This window comes from Phocoena sinus, chromosome 15, assembly GCF_008692025.1.
Source record: "Phocoena sinus isolate mPhoSin1 chromosome 15, mPhoSin1.pri, whole genome shotgun sequence".
NCBI lineage: Eukaryota > Metazoa > Chordata > Mammalia > Artiodactyla > Phocoenidae > Phocoena > Phocoena sinus.
This window is the reverse complement of record NC_045777.1, coordinates 81,231,171-81,249,030: the sequence shown is the minus strand read 5'-3', so window position 1 is coordinate 81,249,030 and position 17,860 is coordinate 81,231,171. Positions and strand designations below refer to the sequence as shown.

At 61.8% G+C, this 17,860-nt stretch overlaps 2 protein-coding genes across 2 annotated transcripts; one reads left to right on the top strand and one right to left on the bottom strand.

Annotated features, from left to right (window-relative positions):
• Positions 1-1,794: 1,794 nt before the first annotated feature.
• GNB2 (G protein subunit beta 2) lies at positions 1,795-4,511 on the top strand. Its single transcript, XM_032604054.1, is given in 13 exon segments — positions 1,795-1,851; positions 2,067-2,105; positions 2,222-2,328; positions 2,639-2,702; positions 2,787-2,949; positions 3,044-3,110; positions 3,451-3,652; positions 3,745-3,798; positions 3,800-3,829; positions 3,831-3,899; positions 3,901-3,920; positions 3,922-3,962; positions 4,042-4,511. Coding segments are annotated over 13 exon segments (1,020 nt in total). The 3' UTR covers positions 4,149-4,511.
• A 336-nt stretch (positions 4,512-4,847) lies between these two features.
• On the bottom strand, positions 4,848-16,150 carry GIGYF1 (GRB10 interacting GYF protein 1). Its single transcript, XM_032604057.1, is given in 38 exon segments — positions 4,848-7,232; positions 7,281-7,410; positions 7,507-7,670; positions 7,756-7,916; positions 8,048-8,229; positions 8,478-8,495; positions 8,497-8,559; positions 8,561-8,623; positions 8,625-8,708; positions 8,791-8,835; positions 8,837-8,935; positions 9,029-9,043; positions 9,046-9,099; positions 9,101-9,114; positions 9,259-9,359; positions 9,485-9,573; positions 9,575-9,605; positions 9,692-9,744; positions 9,746-9,794; positions 9,913-9,959; positions 9,961-10,038; positions 10,040-10,080; positions 10,199-10,208; positions 10,210-10,269; positions 10,272-10,373; positions 10,589-10,689; positions 10,899-11,036; positions 11,503-11,611; positions 11,738-11,991; positions 12,227-12,323; positions 12,326-12,399; positions 12,616-12,656; positions 13,011-13,119; positions 13,231-13,342; positions 13,485-13,580; positions 13,681-13,810; positions 13,905-14,014; positions 14,260-16,150. Coding segments are annotated over 37 exon segments (3,243 nt in total). The 5' UTR covers positions 13,940-14,014; positions 14,260-16,150; the 3' UTR covers positions 4,848-7,038.
• Positions 16,151-17,860: the final 1,710 nt, after the last annotated feature.

Genomic DNA, 17,860 nt, shown 5'->3' with positions numbered 1-17,860 from the left:
AACCCGACGCTTAGCTCCCAGGCGGCCCCCACCCCCCGCCTAGCTTTCATTTGGGCAAAATGGAGGTCGTGGGGGCCGGAGGACCAGGCCCACTGCGCTTCGCAGCGCGGCACCGGCCCGCGCCTTCCAGCTGCCAGATCCGGGGACCCTCCCTTGTCCCTTCCCCTTCTCCCCACTAGACCTGCGGAGGTGGTTGCACCCCCATTTCTCCGTGGTACCCCCGGCTGCTGTATGCCCAGAACCCGGGCCCGCCTAGGGGGCCCTGGCGAGTGATGGGGATTGAGGTCTGGGAGCGTCGCCCCCGCCCCCAGCGGCTTCCTCCCGGCCTGCTTCCTTCTGCCCCGGGCGTCTGGCGTTGCCGCCCCGCCTGGGCTGCCGGCAGCTGGAAGGAAGGGGCTTTGTCCGGAGCTGGGGAAGTGGGATGGGGGGCTTTGCCCCCTCCCTTTTTTGGAGGGGCGTCTTCGGGCGCGGGTGTAGAAAAGCTGAACAGAGGGGAAATGTCAGTGGGGAAGAAAAACGCCCAGGGTACGGGGGAAGTGGGAGCAGGATGGGGGACGCCTGGGTGGGCAGAGTGCAGTGTGCATGGCCAGATCACACAGGTGTCTAAAGGGGAGGGGGGGCAGGACTCCGGGCCCTGGAGCGGAGCCAGCCAGGCCCCTGGGGCCCCGGCGCGGAGCCCGCGGGCTGGGCTCCTTGGGGAGCCGGGCCGCCTGGGGCCGCCCGCTCGCCCGCCCGCCGGCGCCTGGGAGAGAGCAGCTCCGCGCCTCTGGGCCCGGGACCTCTCTTTGGAGTCCTAATTACTCGAGAGCGGCTCCCACGGGCTTTCTGCGGGCGCGCCGGAGCGGGCGGCCTAGCCGCTGGAGGGAGCAGCGGCTTGGGGCTGGCTACCTCGCCACCCTCGCCTCCACCCGCCGCGGGCGGCTAATGGGGCGCAGCCGGCCCAGGGATAATCCGGGGTGAGCCGTCCCGAACCTATTAGTGCCCAATCGGCTTTTCCCAAATCCTGTAAACAGCCACCCTGGCTGGTTCTGGAGAGGGGCGGGAGGCTGGGTCGGGCGGGGGCGATGGGGCCGGGGGGGGGGTCATCCACCCTACAGGTCTCAGCCGTGGATGCGGTTGCCTCGGCAACCGGGCTAGGGTGGGGGCACTTCACCAATGAGGTGCTCTCAGTCCGGGTGACGGTTGCCTAGGCAACCCCACGAACAGCCCAGCTTTCCCCTCTGGTCTCCCCCACCCCCAGTCGAAGCTAGGGATGTGTGTGTGGAGGGTGTGCGGTGTATGGGGGTGAATTTAAAGAGGCACCGTCCCTTATAAAATTAGGTGCTAGGGAGGGCGGTGTCTCTGCGGGCCGGGGAGGACGCCCGGTCTGTTTTCGAAGGGACTCTCCCCGCCCCTTCCCGCACCCCAGTTCCTGCCGCGGGTGTCCCGCCCGGGCTGCTGTCCGAGGGAGGAGTTTCCCCTGCGCTTCCTTTTGAGCTTCCCGCTCCGTTTCCGGGGGGCGGGAGGAAGATTGGGGAAGTCAGCTGTTCCCCGGCTACGTCTCTCCCGTGCCAGAGGCCCGTGCTCTGTCCGGGGGACCGCGGCCACCGCTGGCGCCCCCTCCCCTTCCGACCTGTACTTACCCCTTCCGGGCCGCGCGACAACCCCGCCTTTCCCACTTCTTCCCCGGCGGCCTTGGGCCTGACGTCAGCCCTGCATCCCCCAGGCCTCGGGCCAGCGGCGAGGAGCTGCCTCCCCCAGCCCCCGTCCCGCGGCCCCCAGCCGCCCCCAACCCCGCCCCACGGGCCCGGCGCCATGAGTGAGCTGGAGCAACTGAGACAGGAGGCTGAGCAGCTCCGGAACCAGATCCGGGTGAGGGCCTAGCTGCCGGGCTGCGGCGGCTGAGCGGGCAGGGCCCGGTGGCTTGTGTGCACCGGGCCAGGGGAGGGGTTTGTGTGTGGGTGGTGGTGGGGTACCCTAATATACTCCTGTCTCATCCTGTCCATTCCCCTGTTTCCTGTTCTCTTTCCTCTTCTCCTTGTCTTATCTTCGTGCCTCTCTATGAATGGCTTTGCCGTCTCTTATAGGATGCCCGAAAAGCATGTGGGGATTCAACACTGACCCAGGTGAGATGAATCCAGGGCTGGACTTGGGTTTAGGGAAGGAGCACGGGTTGGAAGCATACTTCTCAGAGGGCCCTGCCGCCTGAGCCTTCCTGAGCCCATTCTGCCTCCACCTCCAGATCACAGCTGGGCTGGACCCAGTGGGGAGAATCCAAATGAGGACACGGAGGACCCTCCGTGGGCACCTGGCAAAAATCTACGCCATGCACTGGGGGACGGACTCAAGGTGGGTGCGGCTGGGGCTGTGTGCTGAGCTGTCGTGTTTGCCTTGGGCTGAGTTTATGGCAGGCAGGGTGGGCAGGGGTAACCTTGCACGTCGGGTGCCAGAAACAGGATGCCCGTGTTGCCAAGTCTGTTTGGGAAGCCCATGACTCCCAGACATCCCCAGGGGATGGGAAACAGGGCCATACCGACAGGAACTTCTCAGCTGCTGCCGGGAGTTGTCTCCCACCAGATGGGAGAGGGGGAAGGGTGTCCTGCCTCCAGAGGGGGCTTCCCACCCTGACCCCTCTGCGTCTCCATCCACTCTCCGACAGGCTGCTGGTCAGTGCCTCCCAGGACGGGAAGCTCATCATCTGGGACAGCTACACCACCAACAAGGTAGAGGTGGCACCTGAGGCTGGATGTGGCTGGGCATGCAGGCCCTGGCTGGCTCTGACCCTGGGCACTGCCCCTCGTCCATAGGTCCATGCCATCCCGCTGCGCTCCTCCTGGGTCATGACCTGTGCCTACGCGCCCTCAGGAAACTTTGTGGCCTGTGGGGGATTGGACAACATCTGCTCCATCTACAGCCTCAAGACCCGTGAGGGCAATGTCAGGGTCAGCCGGGAGCTGCCTGGCCACACTGGTGAGAGGCGCCTGGCAAGCCACAGGCACTGTTGCGGGGTGAGGGGCTGTGCTGCCCTCCCTTAAAGACCCGGCTGACCAGCCCCTTTCCCCAGGGTACCTGTCATGCTGCCGCTTCCTGGATGACAACCAAATCATCACCAGCTCTGGGGACACCACCTGGTGAGGCCCTGCCAGGGCTAGGCAGTCGGGACTCACCTACACTTCCTGCCGGGGGAGGGAGCACCGCCTCAGTGCTCAGGCGGTAGTCCCCACCCTGCGCAAGCACCGGCAGAAACCCTTGTTCTGAACACTCAGCCTTTGCTCCGGTGGCAGGAAGGAGGGGGAAGTGGGGGACCCCTTCTCACCTGGGACAGGAGCAGGCTTCTGTCACCCAGTGGCTCCCGGTGCCCCTTGTGTGGAGGCTTCACTGGGCCCGGGCTCACAGGGTGGAGGGGTAAGGGAGAGGGAGTCTGTCCTGCACCCGTCTCTGATTCATTCCTTCTTCCTGTCACCCCTCCAGTGCCCTGTGGGACATTGAGACGGGCCAGCAGACGGTGGGTTTTGCTGGACACAGTGGGGATGTGATGTCCCTGTCACTGGCCCCCGATGGCCGCACCTTTGTGTCAGGGGCCTGTGATGCCTCCATCAAGCTGTGGGACGTGCGGGATTCGATGTGCCGACAGACCTTCATCGGCCACGAATCCGACATCAATGCCGTGGCTGTAAGTTCTGGGGCGAGCTGGGCTGGCCCATCTTTGCCAGGCTCCAGGCCCTGCCCTGCACCCTCATCCCACCCTGGTCTTGTGTCCTGCAGTTCTTCCCCAACGGCTATGCCTTCACCACGGGCTCTGACGACGCCACGTGCCGCCGTCTTTGACCTGCGGGCCGACCAGGAGCTCCCTCATGTATTCCCACGACAACATCATCTGCGGCATCACCTCTGTTGCCTTCTCGCGCAGCGGCAGGCTGTCTGCTCGCTGGCTACGACGACTCAATGCAACATCTGGGATGCCATGAAGGGCGACCGTGCAGGTGAGAGCTGGGAGCGAGCAGGGGGTGGGCAGGGGACAGGGAAACGAGGCTGGAGTTCTGACGTCCAGCTCCGTCCCAGGTGTCCTCGCAGGCCACGACAACCGAGTGAGCTGCCTTGGGGTCACTGACGATGGACATGGCTGTGGCCACAGGCTCTGGGACTCCTTCCTCAAGATCTGGAACTAACAGCCCCGACCCCAGCTGGGCCCAGGCTAGAGGGCCCTGCCATGCCCACATACAGGTCGGGAGCTCTGGGCTGGGTGCACACCGAGCCTCCCTCCTCGGGCCACGGGGCCTCGGGTCCCTGCTCCCCCTACCAGGTTTGGTTCCTCCCGGGGCCCCCACTGTGGAGATTGTAAGATGGAATAGAATGGGGGAAGAGGAGGGGCAGAAAGCCCTCATCCTTTTGCTGCCCTGGGGTCAGGGCCTCATCCCTCTGGAGGGCCAGAGGCAGGAGGTGGAAACTCCAGGGGCTGGCTTTTTTAAAACTGGTTTTATTTTAATTTTTATTAATATTTTCAGTTTTTCCATAAAGGAACCAATTCCAACCTCGTACCTGGTCTCTACCCTTGCTTGTGTCTTCCTCGCTCTAGGTATCTGTCCCCAGCGGCAGACCGGCTGGGGGGACGTGGGGCTCCAAGTAGTGGGGTGGGGACTACCACTCCTCCTCAGCCGGAAGCGGGGTCACGGGTGGGAGGACCTTCTCTGGCCCGCAGGTCACAGGTGTTCCACACACACACAGCCCTCCCATTTCTAGTCTGGCCTGGTTAGGCTGGCCGACCACAGCCACCCCTTGCCTGTGGCTCTTTCAGTTCCCAGCTCTTTCGAGCTGTGCCTCTCGTTCCCAACATCCCCTTACCCCAAGAAACAACTCAGACGCAGGAGGGGAGAACACACACCAAGTTTTATTGGGGGAAGCGGAGTATTTACAGAGGCAGGTAGACGAGAAGGGAGTCACACAGGTTGGGGAGATGGTGGGTACAAGGCAGACAAGGATACAGAATGACCCCTGCACCCACCCTAATCCCAGGAAGGGCGGGGGAGCAGCCGGGGCCCAGGAAGACGGGCTGGGAAAGGACAGCAAGGGGCCTGAGTCCCTGGGCTGGGGGGCTCAGGGGCTTGTAAACATTGACCACTCTCAGAAGGGGATGGGGGTGGGAGAGGGCTCCCCCTACACTTCCTCACAGGGTTAAGGCCTCTCCAGGCTCAAGGGCCCCCTAAATTCAAAGTCTCTTTAGCTGGGGGGGGAGGGGAAGGAAGAGCCGGGGAAGAGTGTCATCCCCCCTCCCCCTGCATTGGCTGCGGCAGGGGTGGGGGCAGTTACATTCAGTCACAACAGTACTCCCCCAACACCTCTAATGCCACCAAATACTGGCTCGAGGAAAGGGGGGAGCTGGGGGGCCAGCAGCAGCAAGACATTTCCCCCTGGCCCATCACCCCCTTATTGCTTTAGAGAGAATATTGTCTTTTCACGGACGCTAACACTGTTGAAACCAGGGAGAAGCAGGTGGAGGGGGTCCCTCCACCCCCCGAGGCCAGCTTTATCCCCCAACACTGACCCAGTTGCCACTTTGGTGCAAAAAAAAAAAAAAAAAAAAAAAAAAGTTAAAAAAATCATCTCTCTGGGGATAGATGGGGAAAGAAAACTGGGGCCACTCCCCCATTTCCCCAGGGCAGGAAGGATAATACATTCATGGAGGGGAGGCAGTGGCAGAATCTTGCCCTAATACTGCACTCTGAGCAATGAGGTCCACGGGAGAAGTTAAATGAGAAATCCAAAAGATACAACCAAACTTTAAAAAAAAAAAAAAAAAACAACCCAAATGGAGACAAACCCAGGTAGGTGATTGGGAAATAAGTTGGTGAAGGGCAGCCTACCCCCGAACCCAGGAGAGAGAGACACTCCCATCCTTGACACCCCACCTCTACCAACATTTAAAAACATGAGGGGAGCAGGGGGGGAGAGGCCGCCTGCTCCTCTCCCATTTGGTCAATGGAGGGGTCAGGTGCCGAGCTGGGTGGTCCATGTCCCACACAGCTGGCTGCAGGTGGGGGGCTCCCTTCTAACAGCCCCGCACTGCAACCAGAAGCCCCAAGCGGCCCACTTCCCGTGGCCTCCTCGGCCCCTCGCCTGCCCCCTTCACAGGAGGAACAACAGTCACGAAGTGGCGCCTCTCTCTCCAGCTCCTGGAGGAACTGCTCCGCCCCCACCTCTCTCGGGTTGAGGCAGCAGGCGCAGCAGGGGCTCGTGGCCCAGAGAATACATTCATGTGGCAAGGCAGGGAGCTGGAACTTTCAGCTTCACACCCAGGCCGGCCCCCCCGAATGGCAGCGGAGGGGGAAGCCCCTCACCAGGGCCAGAGTGGAAGTTCTGCCGGCCTGACAGCCAGATGAGGTTGGCACTGCCGGCCCTCTCCCATCCACCCTGTCAGCCGGCGCAGGGTGGCAGCCTGGGGCGCTGAGGCGGCCTGGCCCTATTTGTGCAACCTTCCCCAGAAGCAGCAAAGCCAAGGGGCTACTTTGGCCCCCACCTCAGACACCTCTGCCACAGTCACAGCAACAAGGGAGCCGTTCACAGCGGGTCCGGCGGCGGGGCTGAGGGGGCCTCGCTGTGCAAACTGCTGGCACCCCAGCTTCCAGTTACCCAGTGGCCCACCGTGTGGGGCAGGGAGGGTAAGTGCAGCCTCGGGGGCCAGGCAGGACAGGTCCGTGGGGGCCCGTGTCCCCACTGCCCCAAATAACAGTGTGTTTTTTTCTTTCAGTCTCCTAACCATTTTTTTGTTTGTTTTTCTTTTTTCTTAAAAAAAAAGAAAAAAAAAAGAAAAAAAAAGAAACAAAAACCTCTGTGGATCTTCCATTGTTGCTCCCCCTATCCCCAAAAGGGAAAAGGAGTGCTTAGAGTCTCCTCAACAATTTTTTTTTGTCTCTAATGTTTTCTTCAATGTTGTTTAAAATTAAAAACAAAAACAAAACAAAAAAACCCTTCCCCCCAATCTGTAAAGTGCCTCGTGGTGGGTGAGTTAAGGTGCATCGTGTGGTTTGTAACAAGTGCTGGGGACCCCGCCCCTGCTTCCTCCTATGCTCCTCGCGGGGAGCCTGCAGGCTGGGGACCCAGGGGTCCAAGCCGTTGCTGCTGCCCCTGGCCTATAGCCCAGGGTGCTGGTGGGACGGGCTGGTCAGTAGTCATCCACGCTCTCGATCTCACCAGAAGGTCCATGCAGGGAGTACCCTGAAGCCAGGGGAAGCTGGGTTTGAGCTCACCCACCCAGGCTCCTGCCCAGTGCTGAGCAAGGAGCCGCCTCCCCACTCCAAGCTCACCCAAGATGCTGGGGTCCGAGTGCAGCATCAGTGCCCGCCTCTTGGCCTTGCTGCCCTCCCCAGAGCCGAGTTTGGTGCTGTGGTTGGTCTGAAAGGCTGTCTGCAGGGAGCCACTGCTCAGCCAAGCCTCCTGCCAAGCAGCAGAGGGCGGGGGGGGGGGGGGGGGGCGGTCAGGGGAGCGCTGGGCGCCCTCACTGCCTCTGGCCAGGGCTCTGTGAAACCTCACCTGCTGCTGCTGCCGCTGCTGGCTGGCCTTCTGCTTGGCCCTCCGCTCCAGGAACTGTTTGGCAAATTCTTTGGCTTCCAGCGTGTCCCCCAGGCAGGAACGGATATAGTCATGGACGTCGTAGGGGGATTCCACCTCCTTGAGGATCGCTACAGCCATGGGCACTGCGGGGCAGGATGGGGCTGTCAGAGCCCACCTGATGCGGGTCTGGTACCCCCAGCCCGGCCTCCCGGGGAGAGCCGCCTGTACCGTCCAGGCTGCCCGTGGTGCTCATGTGTGCAGCATCTGCTCACAACCACTGGGTGAAGCCATCCTGGGGCCGGGGGATGCCCTGGAGCAGCTTCAGCAGCTTCTCTTCCTCTTCCGTCTTTTTGCGCACAGGCCGACCCGACAGGTGGCTGTACGAGTCACTGAGCGGGATGAGGTGAAGCTCAGGAGTCCCGCACCCTCCCACACCCACCCCCGCAGGCCCCGGCACCCACCTGATGAGCTCGAGTCCCGCACCCTCCCACGCCCACCCCCAGCAGGCCCCGGCGCCCACCTGAGAGAGGGGCTGCTGCGGCTGTTCTTCAGGCCCAGGCTGCGGGCCAGGCTCCCGCTGCTCTTGAGGGTGTCCTCCCCGAGCCCCAGGCCGCTGCTGCCCCCACTCTTGTCGGGCCCGCCCCACAGCGGCCCAGCCTCAGACACCCACTGGTTCAGGGGGGTGGCGCCCAGGCCCCCGAGCTGCCACAGAGGGCAGTAAGTCAGGGTGGCCCAGGCCTGAACACACACACTCAACGCTGAGTGGGAGGTTTGTTCAGGTGGCACGGGGGGTGGGTGAGGTGAGGTGAGGGCCTCACAGAAGAGAGCGCCTCCAGGGTCACATGGGGACCAGTGTGCCCCCCACCCGGGTCACCCTGGGAGCTGACCGGAAGGGGTTTCCCGAGGGCCCCAAGGTGCCAGGCAGCAGGGGCCAGGCCCAGCCTGCTCACCACGCGGTGGTTGGGAGCCCTGGGCCCGCGAAGGCTCCCGAGGCGGGGGCTGCTTATGCATCTGCCGCTCGCCCTCCAGCTGGCAGCTCCAGCAGCGTCTTCATCGACAGGCCCTGCTTGGCCAGGCCGGCCCACAGGGGGGGCGGGAGAACTGGGCGCAGGAGGCACAGGGACGGCAGCCACCGCCTGCTGCTGCTGGAGCAGCTTCAGCAGGAGCTCCTGCTGCCGCACCTGAGGCAGAGACGCGGTGAGGGGCCGGCGGGCCACCCCCGCCCGGCCCGGGCATGACGCCGCGCTCGGCCGGGCCCCCCACCTGCTTGCGCCGAAACAGCTCCTCTTCTTCCTGCCGCCGCTTCTGCTTCCTCCTGCTGCTGCTGGCGGCGCTTCTCCTCTCGGCGCTTGCGCTCCTCTCCTCCCTCCCGCTTCGCCCTGAGCTCCACTTCTCTGCGCTCCTGGAACTGCAGCGGTCGACATCAGACCTGACGGTCAGGCCTTCCCTGCGGGGCCCGGCCCCCGATGCCCGAGGACTCCAGCCCCAGACGCCCACTCACTTTATGCTGCAGCTGGGAAGTTGTTCTAGAATTGGACCCTGAGTCGAAGAGTTAATTGGTATGTCCCAAAGAACTGGCCTCACCGCCTGCAGGGAGCAAAGACAAGCTGCAGGAGGGAGCTCAGGCCTCAGGGTACCCACGGTACCCACCCACCCGCGGCCGTCGGGGATAGGGAGGGGACTTCAGGGCTCAGGATGGGCCGGGCTGGGCGGCAGTGGCTGGCCACACACCTGACTGTGATGAGGCTGAGGTATGTATGTCCCAGAGGGGGCCCGAGTCTGGCGCTGACAGGGACCGGTTCATCGTCGGGAGCAAGTTCTGGTCCCCACCCCTGGGGAGCAAAGCACTGACATCAGCACCCTGAAGCCATCTCCAGCCTGCACCCCACGCCCCCACCCCCCGAGGGCTGTGCGCGCGGCCACGGGAACACAGAGCGAGGATGGAGCATCCACACACCTGGGGGGCTTGAGAGCTTGGAGCTGCTGCAGGAACGCGGTGAGCTGCTGCGGCGGCGGCGGCGGCGGCAGGTCCCCCAGAGCCGCCTTTTTCCCGGAGCGCACACTGGGGGAGCTGGCGGCTGCCGAAGAAGCGGACGGGCATGAGGTGGGCCGGCCACAGGGCCAGTGCAGCCCTACTGACAAGCCCTGCTGGGCCCCCCCATACCTGCCGACCAGCTGCAGAAACTGCTGGTGCTGCAGCTGCTGGTACAAGGCGGCTTGCCGCCAGCTCCTGCTGCTTCTTCAGCCGCTCCTGGTCCATGTTTTCCCTGAGTGAGGGCCAGGGGAGTTCCGGCGGCTCTGACCTTGGCATGCTCTGCAGCACCCGCTGCCACCCGCCGGGCTCCCACCTCCCGTCCTGCTCTCTGCAAAGGGGGTGTGCTCACCAGCAGTGGGGGCGGCGAGGGCCCAGGGGCAAAGGGCACACGACCCCAACATCTTGATCACCTCACCCAACGGCTGGAAGCCCTCATCACAGCCCCGCTTCACAAGCAGGGCCATGGAGAAATAGCCCCGCCTGGAACCACTCCGCCATCTCCTGTGTCGTGAAGGGGCCTGGGCCAAGGGAAAGGGGGCTGTGGTCAGAAAGGTGCCCCAGAGGAGCCCTTGATGAGAACGGAGCTGTCCCCACGCCCCCGGCGCCCCTCCTGCATGCCCTGCTTCCCACGGGCACCTTGGATCTCTTCCCTGCGGGTCCTTGTAGAACCACTTCCGGGCCGCGCCATGGCTGAGGGGGAGGGCGGGTGGGCAGCGGCAGAGTGGCGCAGGCCCTGGGCCTGGATGGCGGCTGTGAACTGCTCCTCCTCCAGGGAGCTGTCCTGCAGGGAGGCCACGAGCTTCTCCGCCTCCTGGGAACCCAGGGAGAGAGGGGAAGCCTTAACCGGCCAAGCCCAGCAACATCGGACGGGGCTGGGGCTAAGGTGGGTTGGGTCAAGAGAGCAGGTCCTAACACAGCGGGACCAATGGGGAAAAGCCTGGAACCGGGGCAACGACAGACGGAATAAAGACTCCTCTGTCCCCCCAAGAGGGGAGGATCCCCAGAGCCTTCTCAGGCCCCTCACACCTGCTGCAGGTGCTTCAAGCCTTCATCATCTTCCAGATCTCCAGGTGGGCCAGGGGGTGAACCCACCCCAGGACTCAGCTGCACTGCCCTCATATCATCTCCTAGAAGGTGCAAAGAAGGGAAGGTGGAATGGCTGAGTCCAGAGAAGGGAGCGAGACAGTCCTCCTTCTACCACCCTTATTCCAGAAATGTCGGCGCTAACTCTGGCCCCCCCACAAACACTCCTTGCACCTCCTTCCCACAGGGAAGGGGAGCATCTTCCCCACCAGCCCCAGGCTCCGGGGAAAGGGCAGCCCTGCCCTCTGGCTACCTTCAGCTGCCGGCAGGTCTTTCTCCAGAGCATCATCGCCTTCCCCGTTGCCTCCCCAGAGTGGGCCCAAGCTGGGCAGTGGGGATGGGGAGCTGGACTTCTCCTCCTGAGGAGGCAGTGGGGTCAGTTCTTTCCCACCTGAAAGGGAAGGGTAATTACCAGAATTCAAAACCAAAGAGCCGGAAGGCCTTAAAAATGATTTAGCACAAACCTTCCATTTGTGGTCAGAAGGGCCTCTGGGTATTGAGTCCACCCACGTATCTTTGGTCAACACAACTAAGGTTCGGTGAACTGACACCACAAACCCCACTTTGCACACTTCCTCTCTTGCCCCTGCGGTAATGGACACGCCATCCGTATCACCGTCCGGGGCTGTACACACAATACCACTGGTTTAATACCGTGTTCGACAGATTCGAGGGACTGTCGAAGGTCATTTTGATTCTGCTTTGATTTTTATCTGACCCTTGGCCTTCTGGACACAGCCCTGCTGTTTGCAGGCTCCTCCCCACACTGTGTCGGCACCGGCCTCCCTCTGTGTTGCCCGCGGACCCTGCTCGCTCGAGGCTGCAGGCGTCCTCCTTGCCCTACCGCGCAGGCTTACCCGCCTCAGGCCCCTCCTCGTCCAGCCCTTCGGAAGGCTCTTCCTCCTCTTCCTCCAGACCCTGGAAGTCAAGCTCCTGCTCCTCAGGAATGGGCTCCTTGGGGCCCTTCTGCACAGGTTAGGGATATGACAGGGAGGTGAACGGCAGAGGAAAAAGGGTGGACTGAGAAGACCCCCTCAGGGCAGGTTCCCACCAACCTCTAAGAAAGTCTCCCCCTCGCCGCCTCGCAGATACCTTGACAGGCAAGAAGGCCCCGGAGGCATCGAAGGTGCCCATCTCTTCATCCTCATCGTCCAGACACCACTCCGGGAGCCCATCCTTGTCGTCATCAAAGCTGTCAGGCCCTCGGCACCTCCGGAGGTGAGAGCCGCCCCCCCCACCCCTCCCCTCCTCTTCACCACACCCTCCTCGATCCCCTCGCAAATCAAATTCAAACTTCCGACGCCGGTCCCCATGTTCCCGCCAGCCAGCAGAGCGGGGGCCGCCATCTGGGCAGGAAAAGTCGGAGAAGGAGAATCGGTATCCCAGTCAAGCCAGAGTCCCCACTCTTCTGCCGCCCACTGGGACCCCCCGGCCCGGAACAACCGGCACTTCCAGGACTGCATTCCCACCCGCCCCGCTCCAGAACTCTCTGCTCCCTCTGCCTGGCCGTAGGTGCCCACCCTCACAGGAAGTTCTCGCCGCCCGCCGCTCCCCACGGCGCCCACCTGGCCCCCATCTCACCAGGGCTGGCAGAGCGCCAGCGGTCGCCATCTCGCCGGGGTCCTGCCCCAAGTCTCCAGCTGCCCTCCTCCTCTTCCTCTTGTTCCTCCCGGAGAGAGAACGCCAGTTCTCGCTATCTGAGCGGGCATGCTCCTTCCTCGGGCCAGCCCCTCCCTCATCAAACCCGGATCGCGCTTGGGAGCAGGGGAAGACACAGTCAGCGGGCGGCGGCCACGGTCCCTGCAAGACTCTTACTATACACCTTGCTGGGAAAGAGGAGCCCAGCTCCGGGCCCTCCTGCCCCTACCACCTCCCCCAGGAAACATCCCCCAACCGGGGCCACCCATTTCAGTCCTCCCCACCTCTTAACGAACTCAGGGCCTGGCCACCACCCTCGCCACTCTCCATACCTCCATCCCTCCTGGCCGACTTCTCAAACCGCCTCTCGCTTCTGTGGGGAGGGACAGGTGTGGGTCAGAGGACAGTTCCGCCCCCAACCTGCAGGATCTCTGCTCACCTTGTTTCATTCTGCCCCGAGAGGTGCGGGAGGGGGCGGGGGGGCAGGGGGATGGGGGACGGGGGGGGCTTGGAAGGAAGCCCAAGGGCGTGCCCAGAGAATCGGAAGGAAAAGGGCAGGGTCATAGGGGGTCAGAGGGCACAGAGAGAGCTCTCTGACTAGGGCTGATCTGGTGGGTCTCCTGGTGCCCTCTGATGACAAGACCCAAGCCTCCCTCCGTGAGACCCTGGGCCCTACCCCGGGGCCCCTCTCCGCTCTGCCTCTGTGCCACCTTCTCCCAGCCTGCACCTGTCATCCCAACTCTGGCTACGCTGGATCTCCCGGGGGTTTCGGCCAAAGGCCCCATCGCCTTCTTCAATGCTTCTTTGGTAAAAGCAACTGTCACCACGGCCGCGGCCTGGAGAAGGAATGAGGTGCGCGTGGGAAACCTGCCGGCTCACCCCTCCAAGTCCTCAAGACCGCGAATCCCACCGCTACCCGCCCCAGAACACGCCATCAGCCCCTCTACCTCGGCTCCGCGTGCTGCCCCTGCCACGGGAGGCGCCACCTAGCGGGGGACCAGCCCCTTTCCCCATCAGCCTCAGCACAGCCACACTGTTCACTGACAGGGAGAAGTTTCTCTGAGGAGGGAGCCAGGGGTGGGAGTGAGGACCCAGGCACCTGACCGCTCCCACCCCATCCACAACCGCAACTCCACCACCTGCCTTCCCAACTCCAGCCCCCTCCACGGTGGAGACTCGGCACCCGCTGGCAGGGCCCCACCTGCTCCTCCTCAGTCAGAGGCTCCAGCGCCAGGGGCTGCAGCGGCTCCTCCTGCAGCACCGCAGCAAACTCCTTGTCTTGCAGCTCATCGGGGACCTGTCAACCGGGACAGGAGGTATCACATGCTCCGGGGCCCTCTCCACCGGCCAAGGCCAAGCGGGCAACTGGGCCACACCCCACACCCGCCCACCCCTACCTTGCTCTCCTTGACATAGAGGGCCAGCATCTCCTCTCGCCCGTAGCGATAGTCGGCCAGCTTGTATTTGGGCATGGCGGGGGATGGGGGTGGGGAGGCCACACTGCCACCACTAGAAAGGGCCCTCAGCCTGCAGAAAGGGCACGAGAAGGAGAGGGACAGAAATCTGAGCAGGCCCCGTCCTTCCCGGCTTCTCTACGCCACCCAAAGCACACTTGACTCACCACTCAGGCCCAAAGTTGAGGGTCTCTGCTGCCATTGTGGAGCTGGGCGTGTCCTAGAGGTCGAGGGGATGAGCAGGGGAGGGGGTACCGGGTGTTCACTCTCCAAACACCTGTGGAGACGTGGGGGACGCTGGGCCTTGGAGACAGCACAGCCGGAGAGCCCGAGAGAATGAGGACTAGGTGCGTACAGTAATGGGTTCTGTAAGGACTTGCCTAAGCCAGCCATGTGCCACCCACACCATGAGTTAACCAGAGAGTCACGGTGGAGGAAGGCCTGGGGGAGGGGAGGAAAACAGGCAGGCAGAGCCCCTTCCAGCTTCCGCAGGGGGACGCCCTCCCTCTGGCCCAGACTCACCTGGCAGCCTTACCCAGGGAAGCAGGCAGGGCAGGGGCCGGGCTCTCTCCAGGCAAGGGCCTGTGCTGGAGTGAACCAGGGTCCCCAGGCAACTGGATGTTGGTCTGACCAGAGCAGTGCCCAGGGAGGGACCTTCACATCTGGGAAAGATCCTTATTGAGGGGCGAAGAGAAGAAAGTGGAGTTAAATTAAAGGTGAGACAGACCTCCCTGCCTCCAGCCCTCCTCCGTCCTGCATAACGAGAAGGCCCACGGCTGCCTGGAGGCCGCTGGTTACAGAGCACAGGGCAGCCCAGGCCCTGCTCCTCCTCATCGCTGCCCTCCACTCATCAGGCCTCTCGAGCAGTCAGTTCACTCGGCCGAGCCCGGCGGAGGTGCTGGGGGTGTGGCAGGGAACGCCAGGCACCTCCCGACAGCTGGGCACTCTCGCCAAGTGGCCCAGCATTCAGTGAAGGGGTGCCTGAGGTACACGTGGATGTTTAGGACAAAGATAAAACACACACACAAGCAAAAAACCCACTGGAGTCCCAAATGTTCTAGAGAGAGAAAAGGCCAGTTATTAAGAGGGTGAGAAGTTTGTCTGGGAGCAAAATTACCTCTCCCCTGAGAACACTCAGGTCTGGCCGCTTGGCAGCTAGAATCCAGAGACTCAGTTTGGGGAGAGACCCGGTACAAGGGGAGCGGGGGCTATTCCAGAGCCTGAGGTGGGGCGCACTGAAGGCCGTGGCCGGCCACTCCAGCCAGCGTGCCCAGGGCTCACTCACCAGACCGGAGTCAACACCGAGGCCCGGTCCCTGGGATTGGAAGAGCCCGATCGTAAGGACAGAGAGCAAAGGAGGGAACGACGTTACCGTGATACAAGCTAGGAAGAAGGCTCCCTCACCACAAAGCAGGAATAAGGTCAGAGTTACTGAGGCTGACAGAAGCGGTTGTGGTGGTGGCAGCGACCCGTCCCTCTAAGGAACAGCGGAGGCGGCTCTCAGGAGGCGGCACATCCCTGGTGGTGCCAAGCAGATGGGGGGAGGGCAGGGTCTCAGGGGGCCGTGTAAGGGCTTCCCTCACTGGCTGGGGCGGAGGCGGGACCGGAGCACCTCCACAGTTCCCATCGACTCCAAGACTCCACAACTCTGGGAAGGAAGGAAGAAGAAGGGTTTCCACCAAAGGGGCCAGGGGAAAGCGGCTCTCCTCCACAGCTGCAGCCCAGAGCAAACTCCACGACAGACACGGGACCCACTCCCAGAATCCCAGCATCCTAGGGTGAAATGCAGCTTGTGAGACCATCCAGAGCAGGGCTGACCTCCCCCGGCACGGGCGTCTCTTCTACAACAGCCTCAGCTAGCCATTTCTGGAGCTGGAGCACGCCACAGCCCACATGGCCGTCAGAGAAGACAGGCCTGTTGAAAAGCTCTTCTTGTCACTGAATTCGAGTAGGCCTCCCAGAACAGCCGAGTCCGGTTAGTTCTGTCCACAACCCTTATGTAATTTGGCCAACGAATGACTCTTGAAAACATTAGCTAAATAAAACATACCAGTCACGGAAGAACAAATATTGGATGATTCCTCTCACGTGAGATTACCAGGGGAGTCAAATTCAGAAGAACAGAGTAGACAGTGGGTGCCAGGGCTGGGGGTGGGGTGGCAAGGAGAGTGGGGAGTTGTTTAGCAGGGACAGTTCCAGCTGAAATGGGGCAGATGAGAAAGTTCTGGGGATGAGGTGATGGCTGCACGACAACGTGACGAATGTATGTAACGCTGCAGAATCGTATCCTTAAAAACAGCTAGCGCGGGGGCTTCCCTGGTGGCGCAGTGGTTAAGAACCCGCCTGCCAATGCAGGGGACACAGGGTCAAGCCCTGGTCCGGGAAGATCCCACATGCTGCGGAGCAACTAAGCCCGTGAGCCACAACTACTGAGCCTGCGCTCCAGAGCTCGCCAGCCACAACTACTGAGCCCACACGCCGCAACTATGGAAGCCCGCGTGCCTAGAGCCTGTGCTCTGCAACGAGAAGCCACTGCAATGAGAAGCTGCACACCACAACGAAGAGTAGCCCCTGCTCGCCGCAACTAGAGAAAGCCCGCGCGCAGCAACAAAGACCCAATGCAGCCAAAAACAAAAAAATAAAAATAATTTTTAAAAAATAGCTAAAATGGTATATGTTATATTTGACCATTATTAAAAGGTTTGTGGGGGGACTTCCCTGGCAGTCCAGTGGTTAGGACTCCATGCTTCCAATGCAGGGGGCGCAAGTTCGATCCCTGGTCGGGGAACTAGGATTCCACGTGCCGCGTGGTGCGGCCAAAAAATAATAATAATAAAATAAATATTACTGGTTAAAAAAAAAAAAGGCTTAGGGGGAAAAGAAGACATTTGGGAATAGCTATCACATACTAAGTCTTCGTCACTCCAAGAAAAACACCCCACTTCCTTCAAACAAACTCAGGAGAGGCTGTTCTGAGCCTCTTCCAGGCCACCCCAGAAGAGCCCCATCCTAGACGGATGGGACAAAGAGTCCTGCGAGCATGGAGAGCTGTTGCGGGGTAAGTGGACAGAAAGGGGACAACTCACCCTCCCACCCCTCCAGGGAGTGGCAAAGGCGGCTGGCCGCCGGGCGCTTCCCACTTCAGCCGTCGCCCTTCTGTCCTGGTTGCAAGGAGCGAACTGAGAAAAAGTGCTGGCTCCCGGTGTGAGAAGCAGGGAAACTGCGGAGGCGAGAGAGATAGGCAATCAGGCGAGAGGAAGTGGAGGAGCGGCCGGTGAGAAAGGTCAAGCGTCCAGGCGGGCCCACCCAGGGGAGGCCTGGCTCCCAGAAGCCAGTGGCTGCCTGGCCCTCCGACTGTGGGCAGCACACACGTGCCCCACCGTTTCTAGCTCCAAACAGGCGTGCGTCTTTCCCACGCCCTTTGTCAAAGCCACTGCTTCTCAACTGGGGGCAACTCTGCTCCCCAGGACACATCCGGCAATATCGGTGGACACTTGTGGTCGGTGTGACTGGGAAATGCTACCGGCCTCCAGTGAGCAGAGGCCAGCGTTGCTGCTAACATCCTACACTGCACAGGGCAGCCCTCACCGCAGAGTCGTCTGGGCCCAGATTACCAACAGGCGCACAGTTAAGAAGCCCTCCTGTGTGCCGCAGGCAGAAGAAGGTCACCATACCTATTGTCTGTTTATGGGGAAGAATGTAAGACAAGAGGAACCAAATTTACTCCAGCTCATTCCTGCCTCTGAAGAGCAAGGAAATCATTCCCTAATTACACTGTCCCATGAGAGAAACCTGCAATCCTGCCAGGAGGGAAATCCTCGGGAAAAGAACAGATTAAACAAAATTGTCCTGAGTCTATCACAAACTTTGAAAGCCCAGCATTTGGATCCCCTTCCAGTGAAGGAAAGAGGAGGAGGTGGCAGGCAGCGGACGTAGACAGCATCCCTCCCTGGCTACTTGACCTAAGGATGTTGTGCCAAGCCCCCACCTCTCAGCATCTGTCTGCCTCATCTATCCACACCCTGCCCCCTTCTCCTTCTCAAGCCTCAGCATACCCTCACTCCCTGACCACCTGAATTACTGCTCTTAAAAGACTGCCCCCTGCCGGAGTCCAAGGGAGAGG